General features: G+C 44.0%; 1 protein-coding gene across 1 annotated transcript in view; it reads right to left on the bottom strand.

Annotated features, from left to right (window-relative positions):
* Positions 1 to 22290, bottom strand: part of LOC137651024 (ciliogenesis and planar polarity effector 2-like) — a 96876-nt gene that overhangs the window by 5417 nt on the left and 69169 nt on the right. Inside the window, exon 6 of the mRNA XM_068384166.1 lies at positions 4073 to 4291. Coding sequence (XP_068240267.1) covers positions 4093 to 4291 — 199 coding nt within the window. The 3' untranslated portion in view covers positions 4073 to 4092. The remainder of the gene's footprint in view (positions 1 to 4072; positions 4292 to 22290) is intronic.

The following is a 22290-nucleotide window of genomic DNA, read 5'->3' as shown; positions in this document are numbered from 1 at the left end:
TTGTACCAACTGTGATGTATGGATCGGAGTTGGGAATGAAAATGACGAAGAGAAAGAAATTGAACGTGTTTGAGATGAAATGTCTAAGGAGTATGGCTGGTGTATCTCGAGTAGATAGGGTTAGGAACGAGGTAGTGAGGGTGAGAACGGGTGTAAGAAATGAGTTAGCAGCTAGAGTGGATATGAATGTGTTGAGGTGGTTTGGCCATGTTGAGAGAATGGAAAATGACTGTCTGCTAAAGAAGGTGATGAATGCAAGAATTGATGGGAGAAGTACAAGAGGAAGGCCAAGGTTTGGGTGGATGGATGGAGTGAAGGAAGCTCTGGGTGATAGGAGGATAGATGTGAGAGAGGCAAGAGAGCATGCTAGAAATAGAAATGAATGGAGAGCGATTGTGACGCAGTTCCGGTAAGCTCTGCTGCTTCCTCCTGTGCCTTGGAAGACCGCAGAGGCAGCAGCAATAGGGGATTCAGCGTTATAAAGCTTCATCTGTGGTGGATAACGGGGGAGGGTGGACTGTGGCACCCCTAGCAGTACCAGCCGAACTCGATTGAGTCCCTTGTCAGGCTGGGAGGAACATAGAGAGGAGAGGTCCCCTTTTCTGTTTCATTTGTTTGATGTCGGCTAACCCCCAAAATTGGGAGAAGTGCCTTGGTATACGTATGTATGTACAGTATGTATTACTACTATTTTTGGGCTCAGGCCATGTCGTCCTGATGGAAGGTTCCTTTAAGTAGATTCCTAGGGTATATTTGACTACAGTGATATTCCCAGAGAATTTAACTTAAGGTCTCCAGAATTCTAACTCCTGGCGCGAATATCCTTAAAGATGACAAATTCGTAAATGATTTGTATTTTTCCTAACTATACAAACCTTAGCTATTTAATAGGGGTATTACTTTCGGCGTAGCTGAAATGACGAGCCATTAATTTCTAACGAGGGTTTACTACCCACACCGCTAGTTACCGGGGGTAAGGGAGGGTAAGTTGCTAACCCCCTCCTCTCACACACCTGTGCTTGAGCTCACTTTGCTTGGAGGTAGGACTTCAAGGGGGATGGGGCTGGCGGGCAAGTTTGGTTAAATAGCTAAGGTTTGTATAGTTAGGAAAATACAAATTATCTACGAATTTGTCATTTGTTCCGTAACTGGAATACAAACCACGCTATTTAATATGGGTGACTCACCCATTAGGAAGGGTGGACGTCCCAGCCAGTCTGGCTTTTGGCTTTGCCCGGGGGCTCATTATTTGAGTGTGTAGGCACCCAAGAAATAAGGAGTCCCTGCGCCTCGCTAGAGCCTTGCTATGCAAGGACTGCGGCCTACGCAAGCTGTATGTGAAGGTATGAAGAAGTGTGACTTGTCCTAGGAAGTTGTTCAGAAGTTCTTTAGATGGAAACTTGTAGACTAGGACTTTCCCAATACCACCTCGTCAGGGTATGGGGACGTAACAGTATTAATCTTAATGCTAGGAACACAAGGGAGCATGGTTTACCTGCAGTGGTTTGAGGTCAGCTATGCAGAGAACCCAGGATGCTGCTTTCCCCAAGAGAGGGGATGATGAAGAAAAGAATAAGGGCCAGTCAAACCTTTTCATTCATGCAGACTAAAACCGGGTAACAATGCCCTCAACCTTCTGCTACTTGTTCAATAAGGAGCTTGAAGTTTTAAACCAGCTGTTGTGTAGCCACCACAGGGCCGATAGCAAACGTATCGAGTCTCCTGTGGGTAACGTCTTGCAGGTAGTTGGGATGTGAATGTTGTTTGACGTTTCCAGACCCCAGCTTCAAGAACCTGCGTTACTGAAAAATTTTTTATGAAGGCCAGGGACGTAGCTATGCCCGACATCGTGTGCTCTAGGGCGACGTGACGGAGGAGGGTCTGGATTCAAGGCCAGGTCAATGACTCTATGAATCCATGCAGAGATGGTGTTCTTGGTGACCCTCCTCTTAGTCCTTCCTGTGCTGACGAATAGTGCTGGCACATGAGGACGGGCTGTGGCTGTTCTTTTGAGGTACAGCCTCAAGCTCCTTACTGGGCATAACAAGAGATGGTCTGGGTCATCTGTTACAATACGGAGACTAGAAATCCAGAAGGAGTCGAATCGAGGATCCGCCACTCCAGGATTCTGAGTCTTAGCAATAAACTCAGGGACGAAGCTGAACATTACCTACCCCCCATCCCCTTGAATGGGTGATGTCATACAAGAGACCATGAAGTTCGCTGACTCGCTTGGCCGAGGCCAAAGCTAGCAGGAATACCGTCTTCCAGGTTACGTGGCAATCTGATGCCTGGTGTAATGGTTAATAGGGAGGTCTCTTAAGAGACCTGAGAACTCTAACCACGTTCCATGGGGGAGGTCTCACTTCCGACTGAGGGCAGGTAAGTTCATAACTACGTATGAGTAGAGAAAGTTCTAGCGATGAAGAAATGTCCATTCCTTTCAGCCTGAAGGCTAGACTTAAGGCTGAGCGATAGCCTTTCACTGCCAAGACTGAAAGGCGCATTTCTTCCCGCAAATACACGCGGAACTCCGCTATTGTTGGAATAGTGGCATCGAGTGGAGAGATACCCCTTCCATGACACCAACCAGAGAAGACTTTCCACTTTGCCTGGTAGACTGCTGCCGAAGACTTTCGCAGGTGTCCAGACATCCTGACAGCAACTTGTTGCGAAAATCCTCTCTCAGAGAGGAGATGCTGGATAGTCTCCAGGTGTGAAGTCGTAGTGAACCTACGGCTTTGTGGAAGATGTTGGCATGTGGTTGTTTGAGTAGATTGTGTCGTGGAGGGAGTTCTCTTGGTAGCTCCGTTAGGAGTAGCAGAAGGTCAGGGAACCATTCCGCGTGATGCCATAGCGGAGCTATGAGGGTCATTGAAAGATTGATCGATGTTCTGGTCTTGATGAGTATCCTCCTCATCAGACAGAACGGGGGAAAGGCGTAAACGTCGATGTTGTCCCACCGTTGTTGGAAAGTATTTTGCCAGAGAGCCTTGGGCTCTGGGACTGGGGAATAGTACAGCGGGAGCCTGAAGTTCAGGGCCGTTGCGAAAAGATCCACAGTTGGAGAACCACACAAAGTCAGGACTTTGTTGGATACTAGATGATCCAAAGACCACTCGGTACTCACGATCTGAGACGCTCTGCTCAGATTGTCGGTGAGCACATTCCTTTTGCCCGGAATGAAGAAGCCGATAGTGGTATCAAGTGGACTTCCGCCCATCTCGGTATCTCTACTGCTAGATGGGATAGTAGCTGCGAAAAAGTACCTCCTTGTTTGTTGATGTAGGCCACTACTGTGGTGTTGTTGCTCATCACCACCACAGAGTAACTTGCCAGGTACTGTTGGAACTGTTGAAGGGCCAGAAAGACAGCCTCCATCTCTAGGAGATTTATATGGAGGTATTTTTCTGACTCTGACCAGAGGCCTGAGGCCGTGTGGTGCAGCATGTGGGCACAGAGCAGAAGCAGTTGTAAACATGTTTGTCAGCTAAGACAACCAGGAGATAAGTGGGGCTGTCTTGCTGACTCAGCGGCTCCTTCCCCGCATGGATGGGATACAATGTTACCAGAATCCTAAACCTTCTTTAATTTTGGTAATAACTAGGTGACTTAGGAGTATATCCAAATAAATGACTTAGGCTCTTATTTGTGTAGGAACAACTATTATTTATTCTTTTAATATTTCTATTGTGGCAGAGATATTCCTGATGAATAAATAGTAAATGAACTTCAGGAGAGTTTCATTGAAGCTGATTTTTAGGGAAGAATTAGTGAAATAATAAATACTCATCAGAATAATAATCTTATTACTGTAATGCCTTTTTATCTTGATTATTCTATATTATACTCAAAATGAGTCCAAAGGTATCTGCATGAAAAAAATTAAATCTATAACTAAGGAATGGGGCTTTGTTCAATATTAAGACATTTCTTCACAAAAAAATTAAATCTAGATTTAGCATTCAATACACATCTGTTTTACTAATACTAACTTTATAAATCAAAAGTGAATAAGGTACTTTTGAATAGTCTATTACATAAATTCTTACATTTAGTTATATATACTTACAATAACTTTTAATATGAAGTTTACTGCTTAATGGAGAGTAGTTCCTGATCTCTCTGCCAAAGACGTTTGCATAGAAAATTCAAAATAGGGGCTATGCTCGATACTTCATCACTGTGATCGTCTGGATTAGCAACCATTTTCAAGATTGGTATTTTATGTGTTGCTTCGAAAGATTCTAGCTCCATCTCTGTGACTTCCCGATTAGAAAACTGCTCACACCTTTGGGGTAGATAATAATATCAAGAATAAAAAATAATTTTCCACATTTAAGCAAATCATTTAAATATGTAATAGCATACTCTCCGAGCATAGTAATATTAGAGGATAATCTACTAGCTTATACGGCAAATTCAGGAGTTATCTGAAAAAATAGAAGTTGATGACCGTATACTGTAGTTACTTTGAAGCTGAGGTTACTTTGTGTCCAAAATTACCTTAATTACTAGTCAATAACATGTGCACTACAGATATACAGTATCTACCGTTTTGGGACACAACTACTAAATTCTGCTCGTACCACAATATTTCCCAAGTCAACTTCATTCCCATATTTATTTTATCCTGCCTAAATTAATTAAAAAAAAAAAAAGTGTGAGTGCACAATCTTTGCTTTTTGGGGTAATATTTTTCCAACACACCTCATTAACATCCTTACTATATCTTGTCTTTATCACTTATAGAAAAAGAACAGCTAGGACCAGTTAGCTAATGTATGTAAGGTAAATCTCTTCAAGATTTCCAGTGGTTAACGGAGTAACAATGAGTGTACAGTATGTCAATTGGATAACATCCCCAGTTTGTTAGATTTATTATTATTATTACTATTAGTTAAGCTCCAACCATAAGCCCAAGAGGGGAAAATAGCCCAGCGAGGAAAAGAAATAAAGAAATATGATATTTTCATTATAAAATAAATTTTTGAACATACTTACCCGGTGGATATATATATAGCTAACGTCTCTGACGTCACGGCAGAAAATTCGAAACTCGCGGGCAATCGGAGATTGGGAAGCTAGGTGTACTACTAGCGCCACCACTCGCCAGGATACTGGAACCATTCCACAAGTCCTCAGGTCTTCTCTGCCCATAGGTCTCTAGAGGGGCGGAAGGGAGGGAGTTTAATTACATATATCCACCAGGTAAGTATGTTCAAAAATTTATTTTATAATGAAAATATAATTTTCAAACATTAGACTTAGCCGGTGGATATATATATAGCTGATTGACACCCTTGGTGGAGGGTAAGAGACCAGCAGTAAACAACATAGGAATATAACTCAAGAGTTTTGAGAAAAACAAACTTAAGGGTTCGTACCTGATAAGGAAGCTGACTTTTATGATTCTCTGCCTCATTAGTCCGCTATCCTTATGAAACCCAGCGATCTACTCAGGGGACTGAAAGACCTCTAGGAGCTGTTATATCTGGGGTGAACACCCCTATGACAGGACCTCAACCAATACCCTTGATCTGGGCGCTCTCAAGAAACAAGTTTGACCACCCGCTAAAATCAAATGATTGTGGAAGACTGTCCCAGTCTCCACATACAACCAAAAAGACAATAGTTTCAAGAGAAGAAAAAAGGTATTAGGATTAGGGGAATGTAGTGGTAGAACCTTCACCCACTACTGCACTCGCTGCTACAAATGGTCCCAAAGTGTAGCAGTCCTCGTAAAGAGTCTGGACATTCTTTAAATAATGTGAAGCGAACACAGATTTACTCCTCCAAAAGGTTGCGTCCATAATGCTTCGTAGGGATCGATTTTGTTTGAAAGCCACTGAAGTTGCCGCAGCTCTGACTTCATGTGTTCTTACTTTCAGCAATCTAAGGTCAGCCTCACCGCAGTGAGCGTGAGCCTCTCTAATCAAGAACCTGACAAAATACGATAAGGCGTTCTTTGACATTGGTAAGGAGGACTTCTTGACCGAACACCATAAGGCTTCAGACTCGCCTCGTAAATTTTTGGTTCTGTCTAGGTCAAATTTAAGTGCTCTCACAGGGCACAGGACCTTCTCTATCTCGTCACCAACCACATCTGACAGGTTGGGAATCTCAAAAGATTTCGGCCACGGATGGGAAGGACGCTCATTCTTGGCCAAGAAACCAAGTTGCAAGGAGCATACTGCCTTTCCAGTACAGAAGCCAACGTTCTTACTGAAGGCATGAACCTCACTAACTCTCTTTGCAGTTGCTAGACTCACTAGAAAAAGTGTCTTTAAGGTGAGATCTTTAAAAGAGGCTAAGTGTAAAGGTTCAAATTTCTCAGACATAAGAAATTTCAGGACAACATCCAGATTCCAAGCTGGTGTCACTATCTGATGCTCCTTGGAAGTCTCGAAAGACTTGAGAAGGTCTTGAGGGTCTTTATTGTTAGAGAGGTAAAGGTTCCTGTGCCTGAAAACCGCAGCCAACATGCTCCTGTAACTTTTAATGGTAGAGGAGGAAAAGTTACGTTCACTCCTAAGGTGTAACAGGAAGTCAGCGATTTGGGCTATAGAGGTATTGGACGAGGAAATTGAGGTGACTTTGCACTAATCTCGAAAGACCTCCCATTTGGACTGGTAGATCCTGATGGTAGAGGATCTCCTTGCTCTGGCAATCACTCTAGCTGCCTCCTTCGAAAAGCCTTGAGCTCTAGAGAGTCTCTCGATAGTCTGAAGGCAGTTAGACGAAGAGCATGGAGGTTTTGATGGAACCTTTTCATGTGCGGTTGCTGGAGCAGATCTAACCGCATTGGAAGGTTTCTTGGTATGTCCACCATCCATTGATGTACCTCGGTGAACCATTTTCTTGATGGCCAGAGGGGAGCAACCAATGTCAACTTGGTCCCTTCGTGAGAGGCAAACTTTTGTAGGACTTTGTAAAGGATTTTGAAGGGGGGAAACGCATACACTTCCAGGTGAGACCAGCCCAGCAAGAACACGTCGATGTGGACCGCCTCTAGATCTGGAACTGGAGAGCAGTATGTTGGAAGGCTCTTTGTTCTCGAGGTTGCAAATAGGTCTATGGATGGACGTCCCCATATCCGCCATAGTTTCTTGCAAACCTCCTGATGCTGAGTCCATTCTGTGGGAATGACTTGGTCTCTTCTGCTGAGGCAGTCTGCTATCACGTTCCTTTCTCCCTGTATAAACTTTGTTAGTACGGTGATGTTTCTCTCCTTCGCCCAAACCAGAAGCTCCCTTGCAGTGAAGTAAAGGGACTACGAGTGGGTCCCGCCTTGTTTGGAGATGTAGGCTAACACTGTGGTGTTGTCTGCGTTTACTTGCATTACCTTGTTTCGGATTAGTCTTTCGAAACTTTGAAGGGCCAAAAGAACTGCCACAAGCTCCTTTTGGTTGATGTGAAGACTCTCCTGGTCTTTGGTCCATAGGCCCGAGCATTCTAGTTAGCCTAGTGTTGCTCCCCACCTCGAGTCTGAGGCGTCTAAGCACAACACATGGTCTGGGTTCTTGTGTGCTAGAAAGATGCCCTCCTGAAGTCTGAGATTGTCGTCCCACCATTTCAGGCAACTCTTGACCGTCTCTGGAAGCGGAATGGTCACTGCTTCTAAGCCCTTCTCCTTGTCCCAATGCTGGTTGAGGTGAAACTGGAGAGGGCGAAGATTGAGTCTCCCTAGGGAAACAAACTGCTCCAGTGACGAGAGTGTTCCCAGCAAACTCATCCACTTCCTTACAGAACAAATGCTCTTCCTTCGGTAAAGACGAATCTTTATAAGAGCTTGTTCTAGTCTTGTGGGCGATGGAAAAGCCCGAAAAACTAGAGCTCCGTATCTCCATCCCCAAATAGAGAATTGTTTGAGATGGGGTCAGTTGGGACTTCTCCTTGTTGACTAGGAGACCCAACTCCTTCGTTAGGGGCAAAGTCAATCTGAGATCCTTCAGACACCGATCGAAGGACGACGCCCTGAGTAACCAGTCGTCTAGGTATAGGGAGGCTCTGATACCTGTCGAATGCAGGAAGCTCGCCACGTTCCGCATGAGCTTCGCAAACACAAGAGGAACGGTTCTGAGACCGAAGCACAGAGCTCGAAATTGGAAGACTTCCTTCCCGTATACCAACCTTAGATAGTGTTGGAAGGTCGGATGAATCGGGATATGGAAGTATGCGTCTTGGAGGTCTAGAGAGACCATCCAGTCGCCTTCCCTTACTGCTGCTAGCACAGACTTGGAAGTCTCCATTGTGAACTTCGATTTCAGAATGAACGCGTTGATTGCACTCACATCCAGCACTGGTCTCCAACCCCTGAGTTCTTAGGAACTAGGAAGAGGCAGTAGTAAAAGCCTGGAGACTGGTGGTTTAGCACCTTCTCCACAGCCCCCTTTTTTAACAAAAGGGACACCTGTAGGCGCAAAGCTTGTCTTGTTGCGTCCTCCCAGTATCTGGGAGAGAGATCTATCGGCTCTTGGACGAGAGGGGGTTTCTTTACAAAGGGTATTTTGTACCCCTCCTTCAACAAGAGGACGGACCACTGATCTGCTCCTCTTCTCTCCCAAGCCTGCCAGAAGTTCTTCAATCTGGCCCCTACTGCTGTCTGAAGTTGAGGGCAGTCAGACTCTGCCATGACTTGATCTAGCTCCCCTCCTTTTACCTCGTCTTCCATCAGAGCGAGAGTTGCCTCTGTTGGAGGCTCTACCACGAAAGGGAGGAATGAACCTAGATGCAGGGGTTTCCACCTTCGGTCTGCTGCCTGAAAACGACGAAGGCAGCACCTTACGAGCCGTTTTAGATACCAGGTCATGGGTGTCCTTCAAGGCTAGCGATGAAGCTATTTCCCTCACAAGCTCTTGGGGAAAAAGCGAACGAGAAAGCGGTGCAATCAGAAGCTCCGACTTCTGACAAGGAGTAACTCCCGCAGCCAGGAAGGAGAACAACGTTTCTCTCTTCTTAAGGACACCAGCCGTAAAAAGAGCAGCCAGCTCATTTGATCCATCCCTTATGGCTTTGTCCATGCAGGACATAATCTGAACCACAGACTCATTATTATTAAAAACAGACACTTTCTTACTCAAGGCTCCCAATGCCCAGTCTAGAAAGTTGAACACTTCAAAAGCACGGAAGACGCCCTTGAGCAGATGGTCGAGTTCCGATGTTGTCCATAAAATTTTCGACCATCTCATGGCCAGACGACGAGGAGAGTCTACTAGGCTTGAGAAGTCCCCCTGGGCAAAGGCAGGTACTCCCAAGCCGAGAACTTCTCCTGTCTCATACCAGACGCTCAAACGAGAAGCAAGCTTAGCTGGAGGGAAGGCAAAGGCTGACTTGCCAAGACTCCTTTTGGACTACAACCAGTCTCCCAGCAAACGCAAAGCTCTCTTAGACGACCGAGAGAGCACCAATTTAGTAAACAGGGGAGCTTGTGTAGTTGTCCCCAAGGTGAACTCTGAAGGAGGAGAGCGTGGTGCAACAGGCACAAAATGTGAAGGAAAAACTTCCTTAAAAACAGTCAATCTTTTTAAAATCCAATGAATGTTATGTGGATCTAGGTTCCTCTTCCTCTGACAAGGTACCCAAAGGTACAGCTGTGGAAAGGGGATCATCCACTTCCTCCTCAGAAAACTTCATCCGGAAGCTCGACGTGTTTGCGAGGTGGAGAATCAACAAGGTGTTGGGAACTGTGTGGAACAGCTTGACAGCCTGCATCAGCCTGCCGATGGGTAGCAGGAAGAGAAGGAAGATCGACGTCACGTCGGGACTGCATTGACTGACGTTCAACATCACGTCGAACCTGACGCTCGGCGTCACGTTTGACAGCATGCTGAATACTGGGGGTCACGTCAGCGTGACGTTAAACTTCACGCTTGGAAGCATGGTGAGAAGGGTCCCACTTATTAGAACCATGACACTCTGCAAGCGAGGGTTCCTGTCATTCATGGGCTGGATGGTAAGATTGCATGAATGAGGAAAGTTTCATCTGCATGTCCTGCAGCATGCTAAAATTAGGGTCAGTCACAAGTGTGTCAGAGCGTGACTTCGTTAACGTCTGTTCCGCAACGTCAGTGATGACAACGGGAGCAACAGCACTCACGTCACGTCTGGAACGTCCAGACAAAACCACAGAACCATGACCCTGCAAAGGGGTCTCCGGAGCAACCATACCAGACATTTTAAGGGGACGTTTGGCAGGTGTACCTTCATCCAAAGAAGGCAGACGTTCTGGACTGCTCCAATGACTGCAGCCAGGATGTTGACTTTGATCTGAAGGGATCAATTTCCTCTTGAGAGGTCTGGAATCCTGACGCCAGTTTTTTCTACTTACGTTAACGTCATAAGAGGATGAGGAGAACTTAGCCTCACCTCTCCCATGATAAGGGCGATCGTTACGTGTAACGTCAACCGCAACTCGTGAGGGGACGTCTATTCGTGGTTTAAAACCTATCGTTCCCTTTCGTTGTTTGACATTCCTTCTCCCAGGGGTTGGGGAGCTTGAAAACGGTCTAGGACTGGGTGAACGACATGTACAAACAGACGTACCCTCCACAACACTGAACACATTCTTCGCACTTTTATCACTAACACTGGCACTTTTCAACATTTAACATCGGACATGAGCTGGTTCCTGTCCGTAGCAAGCGACTCGACCTTGGCACCAAGGGCATGAATCGCCTTCATCATGTCCATCAGTGAAGGCTCGTTAATGCTAGTACAGGGTTCATGGACTACCACTACAGGGGAAGGAATAGGTTCAGGGACATGGGGAGAGGAAAATTCTCTAGAGTAAGATGAGCTTCTAACCCTCTCTCTCTCTAACTTACGAGTGTTCTTCTCATATTCAAGCCAATCGGTGTCAGATAAAATAACACACTCATCACATCGATCCCCTAACTGACATATTTTACCTCTACATTTGTTACAAATAGAGTGGGGATCGATAGAGGCCTTAGGAAGGCGGGTCTTACAGCCTTTCACACATTTCCTATACACAGGGGAAGGGTCGGCCATTTTGGAATATCCAGAGAGATCAAACAAACAAGGGTAAAATATAGTCAAATCAAAAAGAGTTTCAAGAAAAGTCGTAAGAAAATCCAATCAAGCGAAAGCCATTAACCAAAAAACAAGTACTTCACCAAAGCTGTAGAAAACAGGAGGTTATACGCGAGCATGAAAGTTCCAATGTTGTCGCCACAGCGGCAGAGAAGAACTGAGGACATGTGGCACGATTCCAGTATCCTGGCGAGTGGTGGTGCTAGTAGTACACCTAGCTTCCCAATCTCCGATTGCCTGCGAGTTTTGAATTTTCTGCCGTGACATCAGAGACGTTAGCTATATATGTATCCACCGGCTAAGTCTAATGTTTAAGAAACTAATGTACAATACAAGTGTAGTGAATGAATATTATTTCCTTGACATTACAAATCTATCAATCTTACAACTGTATATCCTAGTTATGGCCTTTAATGTTCCCCAGACTCAAAGCCATTTATTCACGAATTGTCTCACCATATCAGCATCAGCAGGTCTTTCATTCATCCTTCCATCAGCTTTCTCGTAGTTGAAAGTAGGTTGAACTGGCAAGAGATCAATTGCGAGTTTCTCAACTTGCTTCTTTTAAATTTTTCATCAGTTTTCAACATCCTCACATATACTTTGTTTTAAGGCTACCTATTCCAGCTATTTTAATTCTCAAACAGTCACTTTGTGAAATTAAAAACCAAAGACTTCAAAGCATGAAAGTGAAACTTAGTAGTTTCAATTCTACTGTTCACTGGCAGAAGGGAAGTTTTCATTGTATTCCAGATGCTTCATTACGTGCACAAGTTCACGATCATACAAAGAAACTAATTTGAGTGAGAATGGATTTAAATATCCCTTGTATCTTGTATGCAGCCCTAGTGAATGCCCTTGACATATATGAGGATGGCATGCTTCTACACCTCTAAAGGACAAAATGCTGGAAAGAGTATAAGTTGCTCATAACTATCAAACCTAAGCTTGTTAAGAATGTAGCAAAGTCAGTTGCTGGAGCGGCAGTAATGTCATTATTCCATCCATAATTAACTAGCCTAGTCATCTCCAGATTTCCCCTGAAATAAAAGTAATCTTTCATTTATGCTCCGAATTTTAATCTGACCAAGAACCATTATCATACTTTCCAAAGAGGAATAGTAAGGCCTTTGCCCTCATCACAGGGCTGTAAATTAAAATATTGTCCCTGGCATGAGACATGGAGAATGTGGCTTATAATCACCTAAAACAGTTGCGCACAATAATGCAGTAATTGGTAACAAATCTGGAAATAGAAATCTTTAGACCACTATGATAACTTCAAAATCAAAATCTTTAGACCACTATGATAACTTCAAAATCAAAATCTTTAGACCACTATGATAACTTCAAAATCAAACAATCTGACAATCTTGAGTACGTGTCCAGGCATTCCTAAGTCGATATTGAGACCGAAGAGCGGTACAATATGTGCAGCATGTTATTGTTGTTAGACACATGTATGTCTCATTGTTTTACCAGAGGCATTAGTAAACTGGAAGGAAAGAAAACTGAAAATAATGTAAACTTTGGAAAATAATTTGCATTTTATACATGATAGATATCATTGAAGATGGAATACTAGGGAGTTAAACTTTAATAACGAAGTGTAAACAGGTGGCCGGGAGTGGGGAAACCCTGTCTCCTGCTTGCTCAATGAGCAGTCACTTTGATTATTGCGGTCGGGACTTCTAGGTGGTAGGTGATGGCGAGAAAGTTTGATTAAAGGGCTCAGGTTTGTTTAAAGATTTAAAGGCCGCTCATGAATGGTAGAGGCAAGGGACAGTGCCACTGCCCTAGGAAGCGAGACAATGCCCTAAAGACTGTCCAAATATCATATGATCAGCGCCCAAGCCCCCTCTTCACCCAATCTAGGACCAGGGAGGGTCAGGCAATGGCTGCTGATGACTCAGCAGATAGACAAACCTTAGCTCACACGGATGGTTAGTTTGCAGACACTAAAGGCACTAACGAGTTTGAGCGGGACTCGAACCCCCATTTGGAAAACACCAGGCAAAGATGTTACTATCTACAACAACCTTACATGGTTGGGAAAAATACAAATTACATTAAACAATTTGCAGCTCCCACTAATACAAATCTTTGTCCTTTACATAGGAGACTCACCCTTATGTGGGAGAAAGTTCCTTTTCCAACTAGCTAAATACTTATCCTGGGATACCAAAAACTCGGACCCTTGTAACTGGTGTAGAGTTAAGGTTCCTTACACCGCGTGCAATACCAGCAGGTCTAAGACCCATATAATAAAGGATGTGGAGAAGAAAATCTGTGTAGTAAAATGGCGCATATATGTATATGATGGGTTTTCCTGCTCACAACACTTCCCCTCGTAAGGAGTGTGAGGAATGACACTTCTATAACATATGATAGAAAGACTACAAACCAAGTGGGGCTTACCTTCATGCGAATCAATTCCAACTGACTGGGCTTTCAATGCTGTGTCCCAAAAAAGAGGAAAATGCAAAAGAAGGGAAAAGAAAAGGGCTAATCAATCTTCATTTTTATCCCAGTCTAACACGTAACCTCCATCTTCAATCAGATGCTAATGGCAGAACACAAGCAGCTATATCACATGCTTTGCAGTCACTAAAGGTCATAGTAAAAAGGAATCTTAGGGTCCTGTGGGTCAATTCTCGCTGGAAATGTGCAGTACACGTGGTCTGCTATTTCCAGATGCCTGCCTGGAGTACCTGCACCAAAAAAGAGATTCTTATGGAATGGCAGGGTTGTGCTTACACCCCTGACATCATGAGCTATAACCCAAGCTCTACCTAGAGTAGAAGGTGAGGGTGGACAGAGTATGGTTAATAACTTCCATCAAACAAAAGGAGATCATATTCTTAATCACTTTCTTCTTAATACTTTGATTGCTGACGAAGAGGTGCTGCAGGTGAGGTCGAGTTGCTCATGTATGTTTAAGCTAGCATTTTGGTGCCATCACAGGACACAAAAGCAGCTCATCAGGATCATTGGTTACCGCTCTAAGACTCACGACCTGAAACGAAGAAAACCTGGAATCAAGAACTGACTGATTCTGGGTTTTAGCTACAAACTTGGGGACAAAGGAAAACGAGACCAGCCTCTAGGATTCTGTATGTCTGATGCTAAAGTAAAGACCCTGAAGCTCACTAACCCACTTGGAGTAGGCTAAGGTGAGCAAGAAAACTGTTTTGAGGCTAAGGTCCTTGACTGAGGAAAGCCTCCACGGTTCATAAGGTGCTGTTTTAAGGGAATGTAAAAGACCTTGGTGAAATCCCAGGGTAGTGATCTCACCTCTATCAGAGGACACGACTACTCAAAACTCTAAATGAGAATAGCGAGTCCCACTGAAGAGTAAATACTAACTCCTTTCAGACTAAAGACCTGGTACAAGGGTGAGTGATAGCCTTTTACCGCTGAATCTAAAAAAGGGATTTTGACGAAGGAAAAATCTATTTCTGGGCTCAACCTGTGTCGCTCCATGAAATGGTCCGTATAGCACCATTTCTAAGGTACAAATACTGCTAAATATACCAGAGAAACAAGTTACATGGAATGCTAGGAATATACCCAGCTCGCTCACCCTTATACGGTGTCGGTATAGTAATTGGGGCGTGTTAAAACCACTATCAGAGGTCTCTTACCAATTAGTCTTCTCCTTCCTCTACATCCCCCGTTACTACGAGGTACCGGGCTACTGCGCCCCCCTCCCCCCCCACCACCACTACCACTACCCATGCTTCTCCCATCATTCCTAACTTAGCACCGTGATAGTCAACACGCATTCTTGTGTTCGAACCTTTATTTTGTGTTTAGTGAAGATGTCCGAGCTTCTGGAGACTCCTACTCCCAAATTAAGTATTGCTATTATCAATTTGATGGCTGCCAGAGGTAAAGTAAAAATTTGGCTATTAACAGGATAAAGAATCTGAGAGAAAAAACACCCCTTCCCCTATACCAACCACAGAAGATGACCCACTTCGCTTGATGCATGAAAATTGAAGCCTTCGAGAGGTATGCAGACATCACTCGCACAACCTCGTGCGAAAAGCCTTTCGAATAGAGGAGACATGGATAACCTTCAAACACCAAACCATAGAGATTCCACCGAGCTATGCAATATCTGGACATGCGGTTGGCAAAACAGGACAAGAAGAAAAGGCAAATCTCTCGGAGTCTTTATCAGAAGAAGTAGAGGATCACAGCTCCGGAAGGGAAGTGGCGAACATTAGGAGTTCAGATTGAAAAGGGGACAGATGTTAAGCTGACCCACGCAACATACTCCCCAAAGACTGATCTAGGGGTGTAAGCGCAGGGGTGGCAGCAGCAGTCACATCCGCAAAGAAGACAGAGTCGCCTTGGGGGTTGCCCAATCCGACTCCAACGAATGCCTTGTGTACTTCTTCCCTTCCGGGCTTACACATGCCACTGCATCAGAGGACACGATCAAAACTCGGAGAAAGGGGATGCCTGCAAACAGACAGGCCCCCCCAAATGAAGCACAGTGAAAGTGTGGATCCACAGCCAGCTTCAGCATAAAGCAGCAAACATGAAGTTCTTGTTTCCATTCCATCATGAACAATACACTAAGAAAAAGAATCCACAGTTTTGGTAAGCACTGTAAGTATGTCTGTATATCACAGCAGTCAAAGCAAAAGTGGGTGATAGCTGACTGGAAAGGGGGGATGGGGCTTCTCGTCTCGCGCCCCCTCCAATCGGATAACCGCTCGTTATCCATTTAAAAGACCGATTCCAGCTTGCATTGAAGTAATCTCCCTAATTAAAGGACGGGGGTTTGTATGACGTGTAAAAACAAATCAGGTTTCCCTTTTCAGTCTTGTTATCATGCATAATACAGTGATGCCTCAGGATACGAAATTAATCCGTTCAGGATGCGGTTTCGTATCCTGGGTCGCGTTTTACATGTAAATAGCCTAATCCGTTCCAAGCCTTATAAAAAGTCACCTTTTCTTTCATAATCACACTAAACTGTAGTAATAAACATGCAATGCAGCCATTTCTATCATTCAATAATTAACACAACCGTTAAAAACAGCCTAATCCATTCCAGAAACCACTATGAGATTATTCAATAATGTAGTTATAGCCAAGTTATCCCCCCCAAGCCCAAAGAAAACGGTCCGTTTTCTTTACTACTGTATAAAAGTTACGGTACTGTATGTACGTAAAGCATTTAGATCAGTGAAGGTGTATTGTTACCTGTACGTACACCTAAATTAATGATTGATACCTGTACACTCTGAAAAAAAGGTTACAGTTAATTAGCGTAGCAAAAAAGTTGAAACTTACCTTTTGATTGAGACAATGTCCGATAGCGAAATCGCGGCAGAGGAGGATGGCATAAGGCAGAAAACGTAACAAGTGACAGACTACGTACAGTAATTTACACACTTAACACATTAACACTTAAACTTTACGAAATAAAAAAAATGGCAGAAATAATTAACACTTAACATTACGTATGGAAAACTATAAAATGAAAGAAAAAATTACTTTAACACTTAACGGTAATATAAAACTTAAAATTGAATTTTTTTTTTTTGCTTTTTTATAACTTTACGTTTTTCTTATTTTCTAAATCTCTTCTACTTCTTCATCACTTTCTTTTTTCTGTTTCTTTTCTTTACTTTCACCTTCTAATTCTTCATCCCTTCCTCTTTTCTGTTTCTTTTCTTCACTTTCACCTTCGTCTTGGCCTACTAATACCGCTGGCCTCTTTAATAAGAAACTATCCATTGAAGCTTGTTTCTGCCTACTTTTCAACACATTTCTAAAATGCGTTAGGCAAACGTCATTGCAGTGTTGAAGCGCACGGTTGGTATAAACTTTTTCTGGATGTTCCTTTTCGAAACATGCAAGAATTTCCTTGATGTCTGCCGTTTTCAAAGGTGCAACATCCTCCTCATCACCGCTAGAGAGCTGCTCTTGAAAATCACTCACTTGCATCGTCTCCAATTCCTTCAAGTCGTCCGTCGTCAACTCCTCGTGGTGCTCCTCGATAAGTTCATCGATATCTTCCGCTCTAACTTCCAGCCCCATGGAGGTACCAAGATGTACGATGTCAGCCACCTCAGACTGCTGAATTGGTTCAGGATCGTCAACGATCTCAGCTTCTCCTCCAGGCTTCCCGAACCCCTCAAAGTCTCGTGCAGAGATAGCATCAGGCCACAGCTTCCTCCAAGATGAGTTTAGGGTACGCCTCGAAACTTCCTGCCAAGCGAGATTGATGAGTTTGAGGCATATCACGATGTTGAAGTGATCCTTCCAAAATTCACTCAGAGTGAGGTTTGTACTCTCTGTGACTTGGAAACATCTCTTGAAGAGATGCTTCGTGTACAATTTTTTAAAATTAGAAATAACTTGCTGGTCCATGGGCTGGAGGAGAGGGGTGGTGTTAGGCGGTAGATACAGGACCTTTATGAAGGAATACTCGGCCAGAAGATATTCCTCGAGGCCAGGAGGGTGAGCTGGAGCATTGTCCAACACCAGAAGACATTTCATAGGGAGGCGCTTTTCTTCCAAATATTTTCGGACAGTCGGACCGAAGCAGACATTCACCCAATCAATGAACAGTTGCCTCGTTACCCAGGCTTTTGCATTCACCTTCCACATCACGGGAAGGTTCTCCTTAATGACTTTGTGGGCTTTGAAGGCTCGGGGATTTTCTGAATAGTACACCAGCAGGGGCTTTATCTTGCAGTCCCCACTGGCGTTTGCACAAAAAGCAAGGGTAAGCCTGTCCTTCATAGGCTTATGTCCGGGTAGCCTCTTCTCCTCCGCCGTAATGAACGTCCGACGAGGCATTTTCTTCCAGAAAAGCCCAGTTTCGTCGCAATTGAAAACTTGCTGCGAACTGTAGCCTTCCTGCAGAGTCAACTCGTCGAACGTTTTAACAAAGGCTTCGGCGGCCTTCGTGTCCGAGCTGGCTGCCTCCCCATGCCGTACCACTGAATGGATGCCAGTCCTTTTCTTGAACTTCTCGAACCATCCACGAGAAGCCTTGAACTCTGGGGGTTCCTGCTGGGATGTTCCTTCTCCTGCTCCTTCTTCGGCCTGAGCACGCACGAGATCACCGAAAATGGCGGAGGCCTTCTGGCAAATTGTAGTCTCAGTGATGGTGTCTCCTGAGATCTCTTTGTCCTTGATCCACACAAGAAGTAGCCTCTCCATCTCGTCATGCACGTGCGTTCTCTTGTTGGAGAAAATAGTGACGCCCTTAGAAGGTGTTGCTGCTTTGATGGCCGCCTTCTGCTTCAGGATGGTGCCTATCGTAGACGGATTCCGGCCATACTCCTTGGCGATCGCACTTAAACGCATGCCAGACTCGTACTTTTTAACGATTTCAAGTTTCGTCTCCGTCGAGAGCATCGTCTTCTTCTTCTTTCCTTCGGCAACATTCTTGGGACCCATGGCTACAGTAATACGTTATATAATACACTACGTAACGTTATATAGAGTCTATGTATAGTAAACACTAATACAGTACAGTGCACAGTAACGAATGTTTATTAACGATAACACGTGGCGTACGAATGTACTGTATATTAACACTAAGTCAAACAAGCGAAAGCACACAATGTCTGTTAACGATACCGCGGTCGGAACGAAAAGAGAAAGAGAGAGATGAACGCCCGTGCGTAGGCAAGCTGAGATAGTTGCCGACCAATAGGAAAGCAGGATCTTATGGCGTCAGCTAGCGTCTGAGTAGGGAGATAACCAATGGGTGAGCGGGAGGCTGTAAGTGAGTCTACCCAAGTTCAAAGTCAGGCGGCGCGCGCTTTTTAAAATTACTCTCGGCGAAGAGTTGGGATCTCGTAAGGTTTTCGTATCCTGAAATTTTATCCGTATCCTGGGGCATAAAAATCTTCTAATCACTTTTCGCATCCTGAATTTTTCGTAAGCAGAAACTTTCGTATCCAAAGGTATCACTGTAGCAGGAAACGGGCCACGATTTAATGTAATATGGACTGTATTATTAGACTATAATTTGGCGTCTTGCTAAAATTTCAGGATATAAATATATAATGCATGTAACTATTTACCATCAGTAGATTTCAGTTGACAATTTATTCTTAAAGGTTTCATGAATAGGGCAACCTTGTACAGTATTTGATTAATAATAATTGTTTCTTTCGAGTTTCAATATCAAGTACTGGAATTAAACAGTCACTAATTTACAATGCCACACTTTGGTCCATAGCGTAGCCCTTTTAGTCCCTTCCATGCCATATGTGCAATGAATACTGTTCTATACTGTACTTACATTCACAAAAAAGTCAGAAATTTTTTCAAGTGACACATACATGGACCTCTTTTGTCAAGCTAATCTTTATTTTCTAAGTATCTGTTTGTTTGTTTAACTTGAAATTTATCTATCTAACCTTGATATCAATTTCAGTTAAAGTAAGAAGGTTGTAATAATGTGGGCACATTTTCATAAAACAGTACTTCTACTGTACTGAGTTTTTACACAATACCGAAGTTACTAAGAATGCAATGGTATTCCACTTTAAGCTACCATACTTAGCTTAAATCATATAAAGGAATTTAGAATTGGGTTCAATAAGCAAATATAGTACAGTAATCAATATAAGCAGGTTAATAAATATACAGTATGCATGTTAATAATATGCAAGTTTGTGTAATATATTGGAAATTTGAACATCTAAAAGTTTATGAACATAAATGCAACAATATTCATTAATCATTTGCATTTGAACTAAATATGACAAATTCGTAGATAATTTGTATTTTTCCTAACTATACAAACCTTAGCTATTTAATAGGGGTATCAATTTTGCCATAGCTGAAATGACGAGCCATTAAAATTTAACGAGGGTTTACTACCCACACCGCTAGTTAGCGGGGGTAGGGGAGGGTAGCTTGCTACCCCCCTCACGCACACCTGTGCTTGAGCTCACTTTGCTTGGAGGTAGGACTTCAAGGGGGATAGGACTGGCGGGCAAGTTTGATTAAATAGCTCAGGTTTGTATAGTTAGGAAAAATACAAATTATCTACGAATTTGTCATTTGTTCCGTAACTGGAATACAAACCACGCTATTTAATAGGGGTGACTCACCCATTAGGAAGGGTGGACGTCCCTGCCAGTCTGGCTTTTTAGCTTTGCCCGAGGGCTCGTTACTTGAGTGTGTAAGCACCCAAGAAATAAGGAGTCCCTGCACCTCACTAGAACCTTGTTACGCAAGGACTGCAGCCTACGCAAGCTGTGTGTGTGAAGGTATGAAGAAGTGTGACTCGTCCTAGGAATTTGTTCTGAAGTTCTTTAGATGGAAACTTGTAGACTAGAACTTTCCCAATACCACCTCGTCAGGGTATGGGGACGTAACAGTATTAATCCTAATACTAGGAACACAAGGAACCATGGTTTACCTGCAGTGGTTTGAGGTCAGCTATGCAGAGAACCCAGGATGCTGCTTCCCCACGAGAGGATAGGATGAAGAAAAGAATAAGAGCCAGACAAATCTTTTCATTCACGTAGACTAAAACCAGGTAACAGTGCCCTCAACCTTCTGCTATTTGTCCAATAAGGAGCTTGAGGTATACAACCAGCTGTTGTGCAGCCCCCACCGGACCGATAGAGATCGTATCGAGTTCCTGTGGGTCACGTCTTGCAGGAGAAAGGTTGTGAAAGTCACCTGGAGCATTCACATCCTTTCTTGTAAAACCTGCGCCACAGAGTAATCTACTAAGAAGGACCAGGGGCATAGTTATGCCCCTGACACTGAGTCATCATGTCGAGATGATGTTTCGGTGATCCTCCTCTAGTCTCTCCCAGTGCTGACAAGAGGAGGGACCCGGGCAGGCTGTTGCCGTTTTTTTTAGGTAAAGTCTAATACCTTACCCTGGGTACAGTAACGGATGATCTGGATCGTCCGTTACCTAGTTGAGACTTGTGCAGGATCCGTCACTTCTAGAGACTGTGTCTAGTGACATACTCAGGGACGAAACTGAACATTGTCTTTCGCCCTTCTCAATAATGGGCGATGTCGAAAGAGAGACCATGAAGTTCCTTGACTCGTATGGTTGCTGTCCGAGTGAGTAGGAACATTGTGTTCTTAAATCAGGAGAAAATTTGTTGCCTGTAGAAGTGGAACACAAGGGGGTCCCTTTAGGGATCGGAGATTTGAACCATGTTCTGAGAGGAAGGTCTCAATTCCGACTGGGGAAAGGCAAGTTGTAAGTCCGTATGAGTTAGGAAAAGTCTATCGATGAGAGGGAGTCCCTTTCTTTCAGTTTGAAGGTGAAGGATCAAGGTTGAGTGATCATCTTTACCTGTCGAAACTGAATAGGGGGTCTTTTCCTCTTGCATATACTCGAGGATTCCGCTATTGCTGGAATCGAGGTATCGAGTGGAGAGACACTTTCACATGACGCCAACCACACAAGACGTGATACTGCCTGGTAGACTGATGCTGAAGACTTCCTCAGATATCTAGACAACCTTTTCGCAAAGAGGTGGTAGTCTTCAGGCGTACAATCATAGCAAAGCTATAGCTTGTGGTAGATGTCGAAGTGGGTTGTCTGTTATGTGGAGAGGGTTCTCTTGGAGGCTCTATCAGGAGTTGCAAAAGGTTTGGAAACCGTTCTGCATAATGCCATAGCAGAGCTAGGAAAGTCCTTGAGAGGTTGACCGATGTTCTAGCCTTGTTGGGTGCCTTTCTCCAGATAAAACAGGGACGAGACGTAAACGTCATTGTTGTACGCACCGTTGTTGCTAGAGAGCCTTGGGGTCTAGGGCTGGTGAGCAACGGTACCCTGAGATCCAGGAGGGTTGCGAACAGCCCCCATAGTTGGAGGACCTCGTAAAGTCGGGACTTTGTTAGCTACATGGCGAACCAAATTCCATTCGGTACACCTTATCTGAGATGCTGTGCACAGATTGTCGACGAGCACGTTCCTCCAGTCTGGAATGAATTGGGCTGAAAGTGGTACCGAACGGACTTTGGCCCATTTAATGTTTATACTATTAAATGGGAAGAGGCTACAAGCCAGTTCCTACTTGCTTGTCAATGTGAGTCTCTATGTGGTGTGTGGTCCATCACATCACTGAGTGGTCTGTTAGGAACCGATGAGGTTGTTGAAGGACCGGAAAGTTGGCCTTCATCTCTTAAGAGATTTAAGTGAAGGTACCTTCGGGCTCTGTCCAGAGGGCTGAGGTCGTGAGGTGCAGCATTATGGTCCCTCCTTTCTTC

This window comes from Palaemon carinicauda, chromosome 1, assembly GCF_036898095.1.
Source record: "Palaemon carinicauda isolate YSFRI2023 chromosome 1, ASM3689809v2, whole genome shotgun sequence".
NCBI lineage: Eukaryota > Metazoa > Arthropoda > Malacostraca > Decapoda > Palaemonidae > Palaemon > Palaemon carinicauda.
Note: the sequence above shows the minus strand (reverse complement) of the source record. Positions and strands in the feature narration are given on the sequence as shown.